Source organism: Scyliorhinus canicula, chromosome 17 (assembly GCF_902713615.1).
Source record: "Scyliorhinus canicula chromosome 17, sScyCan1.1, whole genome shotgun sequence".
Lineage (NCBI taxonomy): Eukaryota > Metazoa > Chordata > Chondrichthyes > Carcharhiniformes > Scyliorhinidae > Scyliorhinus > Scyliorhinus canicula.
In genome coordinates this window covers 61354551-61375807 of record NC_052162.1, presented here as the reverse complement: position 1 = coordinate 61375807, position 21257 = coordinate 61354551, and the positions used below count along the sequence as shown (strand labels likewise).

Below are 21257 nucleotides of genomic sequence, written 5' to 3'. Positions count from 1 at the left end.
TTTTTAAAGAACTTTAATTTCCAAAAGATAATTTATGAATGTTGGCTTAAGTGATCTTTGTCTTGTAACATTACACATGAAATTTTTACAATCCACAGACGGAAATACAATGCAATCCTTTGCCAGAGAACTCACGGTGACCAAAGAGGAATGAGAGACAGATGTCAGCTAACAATAAGTTACAGCCACTCTCCTTCAATTTGAATTTTCCTTCTATAGATCCAAGCTACTGGATATTGTCGCCTGACTCTTTCAAATCACAGCGCCCAACTGAAATGGTGTAATTCTACTCACTTAGTGTGGACAAGCCAGTTCCGAGGTTCTCCCCCTAATCTACATAGAGACGAGGGATTTTACTGCAGTTCAATAGCTTTCTGTCACTAAACTGCAGTAACATTGTCAACCTGTTAATACGTAGTTTGGTAAGGAGAGTGCAATCACCAGGGAAAATTAATGAGCGCTGCATCAACAAATGCTATCGAGATGATTACTTGATGGCTCATTATCACAATTACATTCACAAAATACGTAATGTTTCACACACTGGAGCTAAAAAAAACGCAAGTTTCTAAATTGGAACAACTTTTAATTACTTTAGTTAGCTGCAGGAAACTGGAGCACCTGGAGGAAATCCACACAGATACGGAGTTTGGACGTGCAGACTCCACACAGACAATGAACCAAGCCAGGAATTGAACCTGGACCCTGGAACTGTGAAGCAACAGTGCTACCCACTGTGCTACCGTGCATTTCTTCCATTCATTCATTTTTACATCCCCCTTTAATAAGGACACAGGAAGTCCACGAAGAGTAAAATAAAAACAAAGTTTTACATACACAAATGGTATGTATACTATCCGGTAGACCCCTACCAGGTTCCTGCTTGGCCGGTGCCTTACTGGCCAATCTTACATACACTGGGTAATTGAGATACCCAGTCCCTAGTGGAGGAGCTCGTACTCTGCAAGGAACACAGGAAAGACGAGCATTCCCACCATGTACGTCCCGTGCAGGATATTACACCCGCTTTCTATCTTGTTTTTTCCTCATCACCATCTCCCCTTCCCCCACCCCACTTGGGCCATCTGTTCCCTGCTCCAGGTTGTCCCTTGGCACACAGTTTACCTTTGTTCTTCCATTAGCAGATTCTGATCTCTTAATGTGCCACTATCAACACCCTACTTACCCATGGTCATCACCATTTATATTCCCTTTGTCTTTTTGTCCAGGACATATTTGTCAATCTCTCCCTAGCCTCCATTTACCGCTGACTCTCTATCCAGCCCTGACTGCTCCACACCATCCGCCCCCCCCCTCCCCCTCCCCCCCACTATGTATAAATCTCATCCCACTTACAGTTCTCTCTAGCTCTGACAAAGAGTTACCCAGACCTGAAAGGTTAGCTCTGTTCTCTCTTCACAGACGCTGTCAAACCTGCCGTGATTTTCCAGCATTTTCTGTTTTTGTTCCTGCTTCTGGCTCCTGCTCTCGGACTAAGTCCTAGACTCCATCTAGTGGCAGGTATTGGTCAGTGCAGGTAGCTGCTAAACACACCAACCACCTTGTTTCACTAGATGACTGATGGGGAACCTGGGCCCCTACCACTGGGCGGCAACAGCCGAGCGAGTAAGGGGATGGATCCAGGAGCCAGAGGCCGAGTGGGTGCATGCGGAGGCCTCCTGCATGGGGACCTCCCTCCGGGCCCTCGCCACGACAGCACTCCCATCCCCACCCAAAAAACACTCCAGCAGACCAGTGGTGACAGCCACCCTCCAATCCTGGAACCAACTATGGCAGCAATTTGGCCTGACCAAAATGTCGGACAAGGCTCCCATCTGCAACAACCATAAGTTCACACCAACACTGACTGACGCCACCTTCAAAAAGTGGAGGCAGGACGGAGGGGCACTGACAGTCAGGGACCTATACTTGGACGGCAGGATCGCAACACCGGACGAACTGACAGAGAAATTTCAGCTAGCCGGGGGGAACGAGCTACGGTATCTGCAGCTCAAAAACTTCTTACGAAAGGAGACAAGGACGTACCCACAACCGCCACGACAGACACTACTGGAAGACCTACTGGACGCAAGTATCCTAGATAAAGGGAACTGTAGCGACATGTATGATCAACTGGTAGAAAGGGCCGACACCATACTTGACGCAACAAGAAAGAAATGGGAGGATGACCTGGGGATTGAGATAGGGTGGGGACTCTGGAGCGAAGCACTGCATAGGGTCAATTCCACCTCCACGTGCGCAAGGCTCAGCCTGACGCAGCTAAAAGTGGTACATAGAGCCCACTTAACAAGAAACCGTATGAGTAGGTTCTTCCCGGAGGTGGAGGACGATGTGAACGGGGCCAAAGAGGCCCGGCCAACCACGCCCACATGTTCTGGTCTTGCCCCAGACTTGTGGCGTACTGGACAGCCTTCTTCGAGGCTATGTCCAAAGTGGTGGGGGCGAGGGTGGAACCATGCCCGATAGTGGCGGTCTTCGGGGTTTCAGACCAGCCAGATCTATTCCTGGGGAGGAGGGCGGACGCCCTTGCCTTTGCCTCCCTGATCGCCCGCCGTAGAATCCTGTTTGGCTGGCGGTCAGCAGCACCACCCAGAGCTGCAGACTGGCTGTCCGACCTCTCGGAATCTCTCCAAATGGAGAAAATCAAATTCGCCATCCGAGGGTCAGACGACGGCTTCCACAGAACGTGGGAGCCATTCATGCAATTGTTCCGGGACCTGTTTGTGGCCAACGAACAAGACGAAGAATAGTCGGGTGGCCAAGAATCAGGGGAAAATGGACAGGAATCGGGGGGGGGGAGGAGCTACGGGTTTGTTATGGGGGTTTGTTCTCACGGTTTTATGCATATTTCTTTTTCTTGTTAATTTATTGTTTTTGTATTGGAGGGGATGGGTTACTGTTTTTCTCTGTTGTGATAAAATTTGTTGTTGAAAACTTGAATAAAAATTATTCCAAAAAAAAAAGTAAGGACAAAGCCGCAAGCGACAGTCTGATGGCAAGCTAAGGCCCAAAACCAAATTGTTAATAAATGCCTATAAACATGTGCCTCGGCCATATTGGGAAATGTAAAATATGTATGCCGGCTAAAGGGGGTGGCCACAGTTGTTATTATGAAGATGCTTGCCTGTAAATATACATGTTAATTTTTTTTTTAAAATGTATCCACCACTCAACTCCCCATGAGACCCCCAGCCCTTCGTCCACCCCCCTTAACCCCTCCTTCACAGAACCTTTCCCACCATTGTGAACCACGCGAGTGGCTAACAATGATCTCTATGTGTCTCCTCAGGAAAACTTCGGCCATAACCGTCGGGAGAGGGCCCAGACTAGCGGACGGTGCTGGACACAAGAATCCTCACCTCCTTTAAGGAGCGTGCCCTGGAGGTGGCCGAGGACAGATCAGTCATCCACACGGAGGCTGGTGGACACTGCAAAGGTGAGGAACCACCGGGCTCCACTTGGGGGACCTGTCAAATACGAGTAGTGATTGCCTTACCTACTGACCCATCCCTTCCACTGACCACATGTCCATTCTCCTGCAGGTCCTCCAGCCGACGGCACCGGCCCATCTCGGGTGGCCCTCTCTCCTGACCCTGAGGGGAGCTTCGAGGATGCAACCATAGTCGCGGCACAGCTGCGCCCCCCCCCCCCTTCCACCAGCACTGATACGCAGCTCGGTGGGACATGTTATTGGGCAGGTATCTGGGCACAATCTGGTGAGCACCACAACCCTGATGATGCACATCAGGTGGAGGCAGGAATCCCCATGCAAGGCAGCAGTCGGAGGGCTTCTGGATCCCAGGACGCAGCTGGGTCCCAGCCTGATGCTGAGTCTGTGGTACAGAGGTCCCCGGTGCTGATGGAGATGACAGGGATCAACGTGGGCATTCAGAGGGAGATGTCAGCGTCACTCCAGCAGATCCATTGCCGCTTGGAGGAGTCCCAGAGGCTACGGCTCAGGAGATGGCACCGAGGCCAACACAGCTAGGGTGGAGACCGCAGTGGAAAACCATGGACTGGGGATGGTGGCCACCAGCTCCCACGAGTTCCACCCATCTGATGAGGTCATGTCTTGCAGCCAGTACACGGGTCAGGGGAAGGCAAGGGTTGTTTGGGGGGGGGGGCACTATCTGGAGTGGGGTTTGTTCAACACATTAAACACGACCAATATGATGCCTCTGTCTCTTCGTTCCGCAATGCCCTTTGCCCATCTCTCCGGACACCCACCTCCCCAGTTCATTCACACTACACAGACCAGTAGCCTAACTTTTTTTTCTCCCCTATAGCTAACTCTACATAATGCATGGTCCATGATTCACTTTCTTCTTCTTAGCTCATTATCACACCAAATTATCTACAGAAATCAAATAGGAAAACAAAAATGAGAGAGGCCAATCCCAGGGAGTGTGGACTGCAGCAGGAGAGGAATTAATGGAAAGGGTTAAATAGACAGCCCAACTGTAGTATCCACACTCACTGTGGACAGACACGACAAATTACCACATCCCAGACAGCACCAACATAGTTGCACCTCAGTTGACATCTTTCCGAGGCTACAGCAACAGGAAGAGAATCGATACCGCTTAACGAGACTCCGCAATGTCTAGAGGAGCCATTGTGCCTCTGGAACTAATCAAGTATCAGGGAAATGGGAATAAATAACACACCATCGAAATCGACTTGACAAACACAACACTTGATATTGTAAACAGGTAGACAGGATATGTCCAGAAAACGATTAAAATTAAAAGCACACAGGACAATGGATCCGTATAATGTGATCAAAACATAACTATAACAAATTCAAAGTAACAATATGATGACCTAATGTAAATGTAACACTTTGTAACCCAAAGATAGTATAAGAATGTGTAAGAACCTTTGAGGAGCAGAGTAGCTCTGAAGAAAGCTGGAATTACAGCTCCAAGTTCTGCTCTCCCTCATGCATGTTGAATAAAAGCCATTTTTGTTGAAGTTGGGTACAGTCTCAAAAGACTGTTTGTTTATTCCCTCAAACAGGGAGTAAAAGAATATGTAGCAGACCAGCAAGAAATAAGAAAAATCATCATGCATGAAGCTATCTTGAAAACTAACTTAAATGTTTCAATTAAATCCATGGCACATATCCATGGTATATTCCTCATTTAAAGAGGTCATTATACTGTTTTCTCCTCCACCTTGGATAATAGCGGCACCATTAAGAGATCTATCCTCTCCGTTACATACCTATTTTTAAAAGACACTTCAGCTCTCTCTAGTATTAATTATGTCTTTATATTGTTTTTTCCTGCAATGAAAATAATGAAATTAGAAATATAAATCACCTCAGGCCATATCAATTCCTATTATATCTGAAAATATACAGCTGGAAGTTATTGCAAGTTTTTCAGTAACTTATCCCTCAAAACAATGTTTGACTCTCATGCTAAATACCGAAAAGTAATATGGAGATTTTCATGGCCCCAACTCCTTGCAGTCAATTCAACTGTTCACATCAGGGATCACTTGAGAAAACGACCAGACGGGACATCCTCGAGCCCTGATTTGGTATCAATACAGGATCAACCCCTTTTGGACGGGTTGGAGTTTCCAAGGTTGGAGGAAGAGGGGAGGCAGACGTCGCAGGACCCGCTGGGGCTGAGGGATGTGATTGACAGCTGTAGGGGATGAAGTCGGGGAAGGTTCCAGGACCGGATGGCTTCCCTTCGGAATTTTATAGAGTGTTTGTGGCAGAGTTGGCATTATTTTTGTTGGGGATGTTTAGTGAGGCATTGGAGAAGGGGGAGTTGCCAGAGACGTTGACACAGGCATCGATCACGTTAATCCCGAAGAAGGGAAAGGATCTGTTGGAGTGTTGGTTGCAAAGGCCCATTTTGTTATTGAATACAGACGTGAAAATGTTGGCTAAGTTATTGGCGGGGAGGATGGAGGGATGTGTACCAGGAGTGGTCGCTGAGGATCAAACAGGTTTTGTAAAGGGCCGGTAGCTCTCTAGCAACATCAGGGGGCTGTTAAATGTGGTTATGGCTCCGTCAGGGGGGCGGATGCAGAGAAGGCTTTTGATCGGGTGAAGTCGAGGTATTTATTTCAAATTCTGGGTAGGTTTGGATTTGGCCCGAAGTTTGTGGCGTGGGTGCATCTGTTGTATGTAGCCCCAGTGGCAAGGGTATGTACAAATGAGATGAGTTCACAGGATTTTGGACTGCATAGGGGAATGGGACAGAGATGTCCGCTGTCACCGTTGTTGTTCGAGTTGACGATTGAGCCTTTGACAATGTCCCTTAGGGGGTCTCTGGAGTGGCGGGGGTGATGAGGGGGAGCAGGGAGCACAGGGTGTTGTTGTATGTGGACGATCTGTTGTTATTTGTGTCGGACCCGCTGGAGAGCATGGGTAGGATCATGGAAATATTGCCGAAGTTTGGGGCCCTCTCTGGGTATAAGTTAAATGTCGGGATGATTGAGGTGTTTCCAATGAACGAGGCGGGGCGGGGGGCCAACTTGGAGGTGTTGTCATTCAAGGTAACTAGGGAAAAGTTCCAGTATTGGGGATTCACGTGACGAGGGAGTGGACTACGATGCACAGGTAGAATTTGACAACATTGGTAGAGGCGATTAAGGGGGGATTTTAAGAGATGGGACACATTGCACCTGACATTGGCAGGGAGGGTGCAGGTGGTAAAGGTGAATGTGCTGCCAAGGTTCCGGTGAAGGAGCGCTTTTCCCCGCCCCACAGGCCAACCCCAATCCTTCGCGCAGAGTTCCCGCCGACACCGACCAGGGGTGAACGGCGCCGGCGGGACTCTGCCGTTTCCGCTCAGCCCATTCAGGCCGGAGAATCGGCAGCCCGGCCAAATGTGGCGGTACAAATGGCGCCGATTCTCCGCACCTCGGAGAATTGTGCGCCGGCGTTGGGGCGGCGTGGCGCGGTTGCGGCGATTCTCCGGCCCGGGGCTGGGAGAATCGTGTCCATAGATCTAGGTTGAGGTGTGTTGTTGGTAGGTAAAGTAAAGGTAAAGTCGCCTTAGTCCCAGAAGACAAGAGGCCGCTTTGTCCTTTGATGGGGTGAGCTGACTGGTGTGGTTTAACCTGATATCACCACACCTCAGGCAAGGGTCCAGCAGAGGGCAGCAGAGCAGAGCTTCTGATTGGCTGTTCCGGGGAGATTTGCATACGTGCAGTGCGGTCAGCGTAAGTTGAAGGTGCACCTGCATCAGTGACCCGAGGAGTTCGACGGAAGGCGAGCATCCAGCAGAGGGCAGCAGAGCAGAGCTTCTGATTGGCTGTTCCGGGGAGATTTGCATACGTGCAGTGCGGTCAGCGTAAGTTGAAGGTGGTTTGTGAAGGGGCTGTTCTCGAGTGACAGCTTTACCCGAAACACTACTTACGTAGTGTCTCCCACCCATCCTCCTCCTCTAACCAAGAAAAAGGTTCTGTCTGTTGGATTGCTAAACTAACAAGTTTTTTATTTTTATTTTTCAGTAGTTGGGAAGTTAGTTCAGTGGGAATGGAGGCTAGGGCAGTTGAATGTTCCTCCTGCAGAATGTGGGAGGAAAGGGTCACCTCTAGTGTCCCTTCTGACTACATCTGCGGGAAGTGCACCCAACTCCAGCTCCTCGAGAGCCGCGTTAGGGACCTGGAGCTGGAGCTGGATGAACTTCGGATCATTCGGGAGGCAGAGGAGGTTATTGAGAGGAGTTATAGGGAGGTAGTCACACCTCAGGTAAAAGAAGAAGGTAGATGGGTTACCGTCAGGGGAGGGAGAGGGAACCGGCAGGCAGTGCAGGGATCCCCTGTGGTCGTTCCCCTCTATAACAAGTATACCGTTTTGGATACTGTTGCGGGGGACGACTTACCAGGGGTAAGCAATAGGGCACAGGTCTCTGGCACAGAGTCTGTCCGTGTTGCTCAGAAGGGAAGGGAGAAGAGGAACAGCGAACTTGTCATTGGGGACTCCATAGTTAGAGGAACAGACAGGAGGTTCTGTGAGAAAGAAAGAGACTCACGGTTGGTGTGTTGCCTCCCAGGTGCCAGGGTTCGTGATGTCTCTGATCGTGTTTTTGGGATCCTTAAGGGGGAGGGGGAGCAGCCCCAAGTCGTGGTCCACATAGGTACCAACGACATAGGTAGGAAGAGAGATGGGGATTTGAGACAGAAATTCAGGGAGCTAGGGTGGAAGCTGAGAGCTAGAACAAACAGAGTTGTTATCTCTGGGTTGTTACCCGTGCCACGTGCTAGCGAAGAGAGAAATAAGGAGAGAGAGGAGTTGAACACGTGGCTACAGGGATGGTGCAGGAGGGAGGGTTTTGGTTTCCTGGACAATTGGGGCTCATTCTGGGGTAGGTGGGACCTCTACAAACAGGATGGTCTTCATCTGAACCAGAGGGGTACCAATATCCTGGGGGGGAGATTTGCTAGTGCTCTTCGGGGGGGGTTTAAACTAATTCAGCAGGGGGATGGGAACCTAAATTGTAGTCCCAGTGTACAGGATGTTGAAAGTAGTGATGTCAGGGATAGGGTTACAAGTTCGAAAGAGGGCACCGGCAAGCAGGACGCTGGTTTGAAGTGTGTCTACTTCAATGCCAGGAGCATCCGGAATAAGGTGGGTGAGCTTGCAGCATGGGTTGGTACCTGGGATCTCAATGTTGTGGCGATTTCGGAAACATGGGTAGAGCAGGGACAGGAATTGTTGTTGCAGGTTCCAGGATTTAGATGTTTCTGTAAGAACAGAGAAGATGGTAAAAGAGAGGGGGGGGGTGTGGCATTGTTAATCAAGGAAAGTATTACGGCGGTAGAAAGGACGCTTGAGGACTCGTCTACTGAGGCAGTATGGGCCGAGGTTAGGAACAGTAGAGGAGAGGTCACCCTGTTGGGAGTTGTCTATAGACCTCCGAATAGTTCCAGAGATGTAGAGGAAAGGATTGCAAAGATGATTCTTGACAGGAGCGAGAGTAACAGGGTAGTTGTTATGGGGGACTTTAACTTTCCAAATATTGACTGGAAATACTATAGTTCGATTACTATAGATGGGTCAGTTTTTGTGCAGTGTGTGCAGGAGGGTTTTCTGACACAGTATGTAGGCAGGCCAACAAGGGGCGAGGCCACATTGGATTTGGTACTGGGTAATGAACCCGGCCAGGTATTAGATTTAGATGTAGGTGAGCACTTTGGTGATAGTGATCACAACTCGGTTATGTTTACTTTAGCAATGGGCAGGGATAGGTATATACCGCAGGGCAAGAATTATAGCTGGGGGAAAGGCAATGATGATGCTATTCGGCAAGATTTAGGATGTATAGGATGGGGAAGGAAACTGCAGGGGATGGGTACAATCGAAATGTGGAGCTTTTTCAAGGAACAGCTACTGCGTGTCCTTGATAAGTATGTACCTGTCAGGCAGGGAGGAAGTTGTCGAGCAAGGGAACCGTGGTTTACTAAGGAAGTTGAAGCACTTGTCAAGAGGAAGAAGAAAGCTTATGTTAGGATGAGACATGAAGGCTCAGTTAGGGCACTTGAGAGTTACAAGTTAGCCAGGAAGGACCTAAAGGGAGAGTTAAGAAGAGCGAGGAGAGGACACGAAAAGTCGTTGGCGGATAGGATCAAGGAAAACCCTAAGGCTTTCTATAGGCATATCAGGAACAAAAGAATGACTAGAGTAAGATTAGGGCCAATCAAGGATAGTAGTGGAAAGTTGTGTGCGGAATCAGAGGAGATAGGGGAAGCATTAAATGGATATTTTTCGTCAGTGTTTACACTGGAGAAAGACAATGTTGTCGAGGAGAACACTCAGGTTCAGTCGACCAGGCTAGATGGAATTGAGGTTCAAAAGGAGGAGGTGTTAGCAATTTTAGCAAATGTCAAAATAGATAAGTCCCCTGGGCCAGATGGGATTTATCCTAGGATTCTCTGGGAAGCCAGGGAGGAGATTGCAGAGCCTTTGTCCTTGATCTTTATTTTTTTTTTTTCAAATTTAGAGTACCCAATTAATTTTTTTCCAATTGAGGGGCAATTTAGCGTAGCCAATCCACCTAGCCTGCACATCTTTGGGTTGTGGGGGTGAAACCCACGCAAACACGGGGAGAATGTGCAAACTCCACACGGACAGTGACCCAGAGCCGGGATCGAACCTGGGACCTCAGCGCCGTGAGGCAACAGGGCTAACCCACTGCGCCACCGTGCTGCCCCGTCCTTGATCTTTATGTCGTCTTTGTCGACAGGAATAGTGCCGGAAGACTGGAGGATAGCAAATGTTGTCCCCTTGTTCAAGAAGGGGAGTAGAGACAACCCTGGTAATTATAGACCTGTGAGCCTTACTTCGGTTGTGGGTAAAATGTTGGAAAAGGTTATAAGAGATAGGGTTTATAATCATCTTGAAAAGAACAAGTTGATTAGAGATACTCAACACGGTTTTGTGAAGGGTAGGTCATGCCTCACAAACCTTATTGAGTTTTTTGAGAAGGTGATCAAACAGGTGGATCAGGGTAAAGCTGTTGATGTGGTGTATATGGATTTCAGTAAGGCGTTTGATAAGGTTCCCCACGGTAGGCTATTGCAGAAAATAAGGAAGTATGGAATTGAAGGTGATTTAGCGGTTTGGATCAGTAATTGGCTAGCTGAAAGAAGACAGAGGGTGATGGTTGATGGCAAATGTTCATCCTGGAGTTCAGTTACTAGTGGTGTACCGCAAGGATCTGTTTTGGGGCCACTGCTGTTTGTCATTTTTATAAATGACCTGGAAGAGGGTGTAGAAGGATGGGTTAGTAAATTTGCAGATGACACGAAGGTCGGTGGAGTTGTGGATAGTGCTGAAGGATGTTATAGGATACAGAGGGACATAGATAAGCTGCAGAGCTGGGCTGAGAGGTGGCAGATGGAGTTTAATGCGGAAAAGTGTGAGGTGGTTCACTTTGGAAGGAGTAACAGGAATGCAGAGTACTGGGCTAATGGCAAGATTCTTGGTAGTGTAGATGAACAGAGAGATCTCGGCATCCAGGTACATAAATCCCTGAAAGTTGCCACCCAGGCTAATAGGGCTGCTAAGAAGGCATATGGTGTGCTAGCCTTTATAAGCAGGGGGATTGAGTTTCGGAACCATAAGGTCATGCTGCAGCTGTACATAACTCTGGTGCGGCCGCACCTGGAGTACTGCGTGCAGTTCTGGTCACCACATTATAGGAAGGATGTGGAAGCTTTGGAAAGGGTTCAGAGGAGATTTACTAGGATGTTGCCTGGTATGGAGGGAAGGTCTTACGAGGAAAGGCTCAGGGAATTGAGGTTGTTTTCGTTAGAGAGGAGAAGGCTGAGAGGTGACTTAATAGAGACATATAAGATAGTCAGAGGGTTAGATAGGGTGGACAGTGAGAGTCTTTTTCCTCGGATGGTAATGACCAACACGAGGGGACATAGCTTTAAATTGAGGGGTGATAGATATAGGACAGATGTCAGAGGCAGTTTCTTTACTCAGAGAGTAGTAAGGGTGTGGAACGCCCTGCCTGCAACAGTAGTAGACTCGCCAACTTTAAGGGCATTTAAGTGGTCACTGGATAGACATATGGATGAAAATGGAATAGTGTAGGTCAGATAGGCTTCAGATGGTTTCACAGGTCGGCGCAACATCGAGGGCCGAAGGGCCCGTACTGCGCTGTAGTGTTCTATGCTCTATGCTCTAAGGGGCAAGATTGAGAAGGCGGGCCTCCATGAATAACCTCCTATTGGTAGAAGGATCGCTCCTTGGCCTTTTCTTTCCAAGAGTGTATTTTCAACTACTTTTTTCCACAAAGAGAAACTACCTACTTCTTCATAATCATGTATCGTAGGGCATTCCCAAGAGTGTGGTCCTCGTCATGCAACACAAATGTGACGCTGGAGTCATCGCAACCTTCTGCCTGTACCTGGAAGAAATGGAGACCGTCAGTCATACAGCAAATTAACCATGAACACAAGACAGTGTTGATTCCTTCTTCCCACCTATTGCAAAAACAGCAAAAAAATTCCCTGACCCCATCATAATTATTTCTCACTTTTTGGATTACAACAAATCTGTCAGGATGTCAACAAAATTCCCCATAACCCTCTCCTGGCAAAAACAGCATCAACTTTTGCAAAACAGCAACATAACACAAACACCTGTCCACAAAACAGCAGATATCCCCAAGTGCACAATTCTGAAACATCTCTAACTCCTTTAATAATAAGCAATGAGGAACTGCATTAACAAAATAATCAATGGAAGGGTGAATGCTGTGAATGTTGTCTTCAGGATTTTCAAAAAGTGCTTGACGCAGCACCGCTGTCAACACAATTAAAAAACATGTACTAAAGGTATTGCAACAAGACCCTTCCGGTGCGATGTAGAAGAAAGTCGGACAAAAAGTGGCTCCCGCTAAGGTCCTGATATTTTGGTCTTTTTGCCCGTTTTTGTCTGGAGTTTTTTAGGGTTTTAATTCAGTAGTTTAGTCGGGAGTTTAATGTATGGAGAGAATGTCGAAATAGGCATTGAAGGCGGCAGCAGGGAAGAAATCCCAGGAAGGGAGCCCAGTAAAAAGAACTAGAGGGAGACAAGATAACGGAGGAAGCGGCCGTGCCCGTCAAGCTGGAAACCTTGTCGAGGGGGATGGCGCAGGAGCTTGAAAAATTCAGACGCCAAATGGAGGACAGATTTGAGCAACAAGGAGTCGCTTAAAGCCTCTGTCGAGGAGGGGCAGGGCCAGCTTCGGGAGCAGCTTGTCAAAACTGTCATGGCTGTGAGGCAGAAAGGTGAGATGTTAAAGGGTGTTGAGGAGGCCTTGTCAAAAGACATCGACTGACCGGTTTCATTGGAGGCTGAAGTGTAGATTCTGACGGATAAAACCAAGGGCCTGAAAGCCAAGGTAGATGATATGGAAAATAGGTCGAAGTGTTTGAACCTCAATCATGGGCCTGCCGGAGGGATTGCAGGGCGTGGAGCCGGCAGAATATTTTTCGACAATTTGGCCGGTGGCAGGATTCTCCGCTTCTGAGACTAAGTGTTGGCGCCAACTCAGAATTCGTGGACTTTCATGACAGCAAAACTGGCGCCACACCTGGATTGATTCCACGACTTTTAAGGAGCTAGCACCAGCGCCACGTGGAACATGATGGATTCCAATGGAAAACGGTGTGGGATTCACCGGGTCTGTGATTGACATTCGGGAGGCTGACAAGCTGCAGCCGCATATACACATTATAATTCCCACACACACTCATCCCAGCCATCAAGTTAGCACTGGTTGTGCTGAAGCATGCCCATACAGTTGATGGGTCGGCTGGAGCCATATGGCACCTAGAGGGGGGGTGCCCTGGAGGTACACCTATACGACCCGTGGCCCTAGGTTCACAGTGGGCTGTCAGCGGTGTCCACAATTGCATGGCTGCCTTGCAGGCTGCAGCAATGGTGTTCCCACCCACCCTGGCCCCACAGCCCAATCTCCTAGCACCCCCCCCCCCCCCCAACCCTGGAAGAACACCCCCCCCCCAGCCAGCGGTTTAACCGTCAGCAAACTATGGAGATGTTGGGCACTTTCCATACCCCACTCTCTCCTTCAGTAGCCCCAATGCCGGTTTCAAGATTTTTAAAAGCACAAGTGAACCGCGCACTCGGGTACTCAGCCCATCTTTGGAGAACCATGGAGGCCCCGGATAATAGTGGGTTGGGTCCGTTGATGATATGCAAACGTTATTTCCTGCACTTGCGTTCCGGTACACATTGATGCCGCTGTCGAGGTGACGAAGAATGAAATCGGCACCCGCCACAATTTTGCTGTTGGAACCTATTCTCCAACCAATTGCGTTTTGTGATTTCGCCGTTTGCAAACAGAGAATCTAGCCAAGGTATTTGCTCCGCCAGAATAAAATAGGGCGCAGTGCGACAGACGCTGGCCCTGCAATAGAAGCCGAGGTGAAGGGGTCCGCACGAGCTTTGGCAGAAGGTCTCAAGGGAAGACGATTCTTATCAACAAATGGCTTTGGTTCCATGTGGAGAAGGTGAAGGCAGATCCCCGGGAGGGGTAAGGAGATATGCAATAGTGGTAGGAATCTTGGAGGGGAAACCAGTGATGCTAATAAACGTATATGCCCAAATTGGGACAATGTGTCGTTCATGAAGCGGTTGGTGATGACGGTGCCAGACCTGGACACTCACCAACTTATTTCTTTTTTATATAAATTTAGAGTACCCAATTATTTTTTTTCCCCAATTAAGGGGCAATTTAGCGTGGCAAATCTACCTAACCTGCGCATCTTTGGATTGTAGGGGTGAAACCCATGCAGGCATGGGGAGAATGTGCAAACTCCACACGGACAGTGACCCAGGGCCGGGATTCGAACCCGGTTCCACGGTGCCGCAGTCCCAGTGCTATCCACTGCACCACATGCAGCCCTTGACTCACCAGCTTATTGTGTGGGCAATATGAAAGATATGCTGGACCCAAAGGCGGATTGATCTAGGCAGAGATAGCTGGGCCCGGTTGCAATGGCGAAAGTATTGCCCACATTCATGGAGGTGGGAGGCGTGGGCCCTTAGAGGTTCATGCACCAAGGAGGGAGGAAGTTCTCATTTTTCTCCACAATACACAAAGTGTATTCACGAGTTGATTACTTCCTTAGGAGTCGATCTCTGCTGGCTGGGGTTAGGGTGGCCGAATATTCGGCTGCAGCTGATACAACACTTGCCCTTTCACCTCCTCCCTTCTACGCACACCTGTCCTTCCACTTCCTCCCTTCTACGCACACCTGTCCTTCCACTTCCTCCCTTCTACACACACCTGCACTTTCACCTCCTCCCTTCTCGGCACACCAGACTCCTATTTATTGACTCCTAGGTAGATCAGACTCCTATTTATTGACTACAGCTCCACCTTCAACACCATAATCCCAGCCAAGCTCATATCAAAGCTCCAAAACCTAGGACTTGGCTCTCCACTCTGCAACTGGATCCTCGATTTTCTGACCAACAGACCACAATCAGTAAGAATGAACAACACCTCCTCCACAATAGTCCTCAATACCGGGGCCCCGCAAGGCTGCGTACTTAGCCCCCTACTCTACTCCCTGTACACACACGACTGCGTGGCAAAACTTGGTTCCAGCTCCATCTACAAGTTTGCTGATGATACGACCATAGTGGGCCGGATCTCGAATAACGACGAGTCAGAATACAGGAGGGAGTTAGAGAACCTAGTGGAGTGGTGTAGCGACAACAATCTGTCCCTCAATGCCAGCAAGACTAAAGAGCTGGTCATTGACTTCAGGAAGCAAAGTACTGTACACACCCCTGTCAGCATCAACGGGGTCGAGGTGGAGATGGTTAGCAGTTTCAAATTCCTAGGGGTGCACATCTCCAAAAATCTGTCCTGGTCCACCCACGTCGACGCTACCACCAAGAAAGCACAACAGCACCTATACTTCCTCAGGAAACTAAGGAAATTCGGCATGTCCACTTTAATCCTTACCAACTTTTACAGATGCACCATAGAAAGCATCCTATCGGGCTGCATCACAGCCTGGTATGGCAACTGCTCGACCCAGGACCGTAAGAAACTTCATTAACACTACACCCTGTATGCTTCATCCAATGCCAGTGCTTATGTAGTTACATTGTATATCTTGTGTTGCCCTATTATGTATTTTCTTTTATTCCCTTTTCTTCCCATGTACTTAATGATTTGTTGAGCTGCTCGCAGAAAAGTACTTTTCACTGTACCTCGGTACACGTGACAATTAACAAATCCAATCCAATCCACCAGTCCTTTCACCTCCTCCCTTCTACGCACAACTGCCCTTTCACCTCCTCACCTGCCCTTTCACCTCCTCCATTCCAAGCACACCTGCCCTTTCACCTCCTCCCTTCCACACACACCTGCCCTTTCACCTCCTCCCTTCCACACACACCTGCCCTTTCACCTCCTCCCTTCTACATACACCTGCCCTTTCACCTCCTCCCTTCTACACAGCAACATTATACTCCTGAGCATGTCTGCTCCCTTTTACATCTTCTATTTTGAAATATCAGCCAAAGAAAATGTGCCCACGGTTTCCCTCTGCTTCAAATTATGCACCACAACTTTCACTGCAATATCTGCATTGGTTTTCTTAAGCCACCAGTGCTAGTGCCCTCCACTATGTTCTCTGGGTAAACATATCTAATCCTTTCACCTTGTTCCTTCTGTCTCCCCTATTTAAAAGTAATTTAAAATTCTACCGATTGAAATACAACTTCAGTCATCTCCCTGGCTCATGCTTGATGACGACTTCACATCCCACTTCTTGTGCCAAATTTTGAAAGTTTTCCCAATGTTAAAAGGTGTTACACGTAACTAAATGTTGTTGACAAAGCTTACAAGGACACTAGCAAAGCAAAGTTTTGCTGCAAAACAAGAATGATTCGGAGTTGTCAGGCAGCAAAATAAAGTTAATCATATTACTAGTGTCACAGTCTGCATGTTTTCAATGCCATTGTGCAATATATCACAAGAGAAGATAAAGGACCTTTGGCCATTTAATATCATCCTTCCAATAACAATCCTACCATCCTTCCGGCACAGACTCTAACTGCCCCATAGTTGCTCTGCTTGTGGCTCTGTGCACATTTGCTGATCTGTGCATTTCTGGGCCTACCAATCTGTGGGATAATGATCAATGTGGGATTTAGAACCACTGTTTTTTCTTAACTTGCTCTACAAAAGGAAGGAAGATTGTAATCCCGGTTAGCACTGAACACGTGACAGGGTTTAGTAAAGCAGATTCTGCGGTCTTTTTTTGCTCTCCAGCCACTATCCACGGTCCTATGGGTAAAAGGAGATCGCTGTACACAAACCCATTTTTTCATTGCTCCATGATGTATCCTATTGTAGCATTTGAGACTTAAGAAAGGCAATAGTCAAGAAAAGGACCCTTGTTAAAAATTTTACAAGTAACTGTGACATAATACAGGATTATAACATAATAGTTTTGTTTGTAGACGGTAGCAAATGAAATGGTTTAAAATGTGACCGTAATGTGATTTGTGTTGTCCTGGAGCAGAAGTTAAAATGTCACTGGCCCCGTGCTGCCTGCATTCTGAGACCCATCATCAAATGATGTGGAAAGGTTACACAAAACTTTAGTGGGAACATTGATAGATTGAACACAGGCACGAGCCCAGTTATTTATGTTAAACGGTTTTAGAGTTACTCTCCAACACCAGCTTTCTCACTTCCCTAACTGTAGACAGTGCATCTGGCACAAAACTTCAACCTAAGCTACAGAATTCACGTTTTGCATTTGGCAATGGTATACCCTTACTTATGTATCTTTTGCCAGTGGAGCTTTTTTTGTCTTCATTCTTTCATGGGACGTGGTCACTACTGGCAAGGCCAACATTTGTTGCCCATCCTTAATTGACTTTGAACTGAGTGGCTTGCTAGCCCATCTCAGTCAACCACATTGATGAGATTCTGAAACCAATATACCCAGATCAGAGTGGGTAAAGTCAGATTTCCTCCCCTACGAGTCATTGATAAACCATATGGGTTTTTCAACAATTGATCTTGGTCACCATTACTGAGACTAGCTTTCAATTCCAGATTTATTGGTTGAATTTAAATTCCACCACCTGCAGTGGTAAGATTTGAATCTGTGTCCCCACTGCATTAGCCTTAGCCATTGGACTACTAGTTCAGTGACATTATTACCACTACATCAACGCTTCCATGGTTGAGTTCAAAGGAATGGCAAGCAATACGTTTGGCACTGCCTTGGCTGCAGGCATATTTAGACATCAATCTGCCTTTGGGCGCCACTCCACAGATGTCCCAAATTGGAGAGAGATAAAATGGTACGTAGATAAAAAATGAGCTATCCAGGAGTCATCGAATTAAAGTACAACAGAATAACTAGAGAACAAAACAGAGGGCAACCATATTGTATCTACCAGAATAGCGTGACAGGGCCAGGACCTGAAATCTTGAACTAATAAAGTCTTGCTGTATACTTCAAAATCCCAGACTTGACCATAGCTAATTCCTCAGTTTGCCTTAAAACTCCCCTATTATTTTATAACAAATGTTACGCATGGGGCATCCTGTACATAACCTATTCAAATACACAATGAATGTCTCACCAGTATATCCTGCATCACTATTTGATATTCTGACAATGATTTCATTGCAGTGTTAATGTAAGCCTCCTTGTGACACTAATAAAGATTATTATACAGTTTTCCATACACCAGGATCACAGCCCACTAGATTATCGAAGTTGTAACAAACTTATGTTAAGTCAGCACAACTTATTAGCAACAGGTCACACACAATAATAGAAATGCAGAAAATAGGAGCTGGAGTAGGCCATTCGACCCTGCTCCACAATTGAATATGATTATGGCTGATCCTATATCTCAACACCACACTCCCGTTCTCTCCCCGTACCCCTTGATGCCTTCCGAGTCTAGAAATATCTCCAGATTTGCATATGACGCTAAGCTGGGTGGCAGTGTGTGCTGTGAGGAGGATGCCAAGAGGCTGTAGGGTGACTGGGACAGGCTGGCTGAGTGGGCAAATACAATATATTAAGGGTAAATGTGAGGTTATCCATTTTGGTGGCAAAAACAGGAAGACAGATTATTATCTGAATGGTGGCAGTTATCTGAAACGGGGAAGTGCAACAAGACCTGGGTGTCATGTTGGAACAGTCACTGAAGGTTGGCATGTAGCTACAGGAGGCAGTGAGGAAAGATAATGGCATGCTGGCCTTCACAGCAAGAGGATTTGAGTATAGGAGTAGAGTTATCTTGTTGCAGTTATACAGAGCCTTGGTGAGGTCATACCTTGAATATTGTGTGGAGTTTTGGTCTCCTAGTTTGAGGAAGGACATTCTTGTTATTGAGGGTGTCCAGCGAAGGTTCACCAGACTAATTCCCGGGATGGCAGGACTGACATAGGAAGAAAGACTGGAATTGTACTCACTGGTGTTAGAAGAATGAAAGGGGATCTCATAGAAACATATAAAATCTTGATGGGACTGGACAGGCTAGATGCGGGAAAAATGTTCCTGATGTTAGGGACGTCCAGAACTAGGGGTCACAGCCTAAGAATAAGGGTTCCTCACCTGAGGAAGGAGCTGCGCTCCGAAAGCTCGTGTTTGAAACAAACCTGTTGGACTTTAACCTGGTGTTGTAAGACTTCTTACTAAGAATAAGGGGTACACCATTTAGGACTGAGATGAGGAAAAACTTCTTCTCTCGGAGAGTTGTGAACTAGTGGAATTCTCTACCACAGAAAGCTGTTAGGGCCAGCTCATTGGATATATTCAAGAGGGAGCTGGATGTGGCGCTTACAGCTAAAGGGTTGTAGAGAGAAAGTAGGAGAGGGATACTGAATTTGCATGATCAACCATGATCATATCGAATGGTGGTGCTGGCTCGAAGGGCCGAATGGCCGACTCCTGCACTTATTTTCTATGTAAAGCTTTTTTCTTTGTTCCAAACAATTATTTTGGTTTTGTCGAATGACAAAGATCATATCTGTGATTCCCATGGATGGCAGGAAACCACATTGGGTCTCTGGAAGGCTATCTTCACTGACGGAGAGTAGATAGTTCAAGTGGATTCATGTGAAAACCTTCGCCAGGGTCGACAGAAGAGATATGCCTCCATAGTTCCCTCAAATTGATTTATCACTCTTCTTTAAAAAAGGGGTCATTCTTATTCTTCCCAGATTTTTGCAAAAAGATGAGAGTTTGAGCAAGTGCTTGTGACAACCATCTTCTCAACCCCTGGAAATATTGTTTGTACCGCACACCTCGTTGTTCTTCGTTTGATGGATCTCTTGTATCTCAGCAAGCAGCAGACCCAAATTTTATCTCTCTAGCTGTTGATGATTGATTTGATGAAATTGTGTGATACTGTGCACTCCTGATTGAGAAGGTTCTGGTCATGCTCACTCCAACGGCCTGTGGCTGCATCAACTTTGGGATAGGTATTCCTGTCTTTGATTAGAAGGGGGAAGGGACCATTGTTTTCATAGATATCATAGAATTTACAGTGCAGAAGGAGGCCATTCAGCCCATCGAGTCTGCACCGGCTCTTGGAAAGAGCACCCTACCCAAGGTCAACACCTCCACCTTATCCCCATAACCCAGTAACCCCACCCAACACTAAGGGCAATTTTGGACACTAAGGGCAATTTATCATGGCCAATCCACCTAACCTGCACAGCTTTGGACTGTGGGAGGAAACCGGAGCACCCGGAGGAAACCCACGCACACACAGGGAGGATGTGCAGACTCCACACAGACAGTGACCCATGCCGGAATCGAACCTGGGACCCTGGAGCTGTGAAGCAATTGTGCTATCCACAAGGCTACCATGCTGCCCTTTTTTATTAATGTTATGTAATTTGCCTCTTCCATACTGACTGCTCCCCCAAATTTTGTATTATACGCAAATTTGTAAATTGCGCTTTGATTCCAAAGTATTAATAGAAATTATGATCTGCTATGGTTTCCGCACTATTCACGTGTAACACCCCATCCCGTCTTTGTGGCCTGTAAGGAGAAGCATAGGTCTGCGTAGTGCTATAGATTTAGCTGGTCTTCTCTACCCACCATTTATTATTGGTGACTAGCAGAATTTGAGTTGTAAGTATTTTTCTCGTTTCTGCAGTGATGTAGAGTGATTAACTTGGGCCAGTTGGTCATCAATTCTGCCCCTGGTCTCTTGATTCCATACTCTCTGGCCTCATTCAATAGTCTATTATGGGAAACCTTCTCGAGGATCTTTTGAAAATCCAGACATATTACATCTACTGCACTGACCAATCTATCTGTTATCACCTCCAAAACGTCAATAAGGTTGATCAAGCGAGAGGACCGGATTATCGCAGTGCATCAAGACCATATACTCACCACTTCCAAGACAGGTTTCTTTGCTCCCTCGGCCGTTGCCATGCTCACGCCGTCGCTCTCAGCCTGGAGCCCGGCCCGCTATTAGCGTCGCGTAGATATTACGTCACCCCGCACGGGATGCCGGGAGATATAGTCTCCGTTGGGGCTACGGTGACTCAGAGAACCTCTCCATACAGCTCACGGGGCAGCGACATTGGAAAATAAAATATTCGCATTCCCGAAACAAAAGTTTCCTTGTGGGCCGCCTTCGCAGTTTAGCGAGGTTCCGATCCACCTTTTCTTCCGTTACCCTTTCTCGTGGTCCCCAGCCCAAACTACATTTCCCATCGGGCCGGTCTCGA

General features: G+C 47.4%; 1 protein-coding gene across 1 annotated transcript in view; it reads right to left on the bottom strand.

The window, feature by feature from the left end:
* polr1d (RNA polymerase I and III subunit D) overlaps window positions 1–21022 on the bottom strand; it is a 32995-nt gene extending 11973 nt beyond the window's left edge. The window contains exons 1-2 of the mRNA XM_038774455.1: window positions 20917–21022; window positions 11812–11909 (exon numbers count right to left, since the gene is read on the bottom strand). Coding sequence (XP_038630383.1) covers window positions 11812–11909; window positions 20917–20958 — 140 coding nt within the window. The 5' untranslated portion in view covers window positions 20959–21022. The remainder of the gene's footprint in view (window positions 1–11811; window positions 11910–20916) is intronic.
* Window positions 21023–21257: the final 235 nt, after the last annotated feature.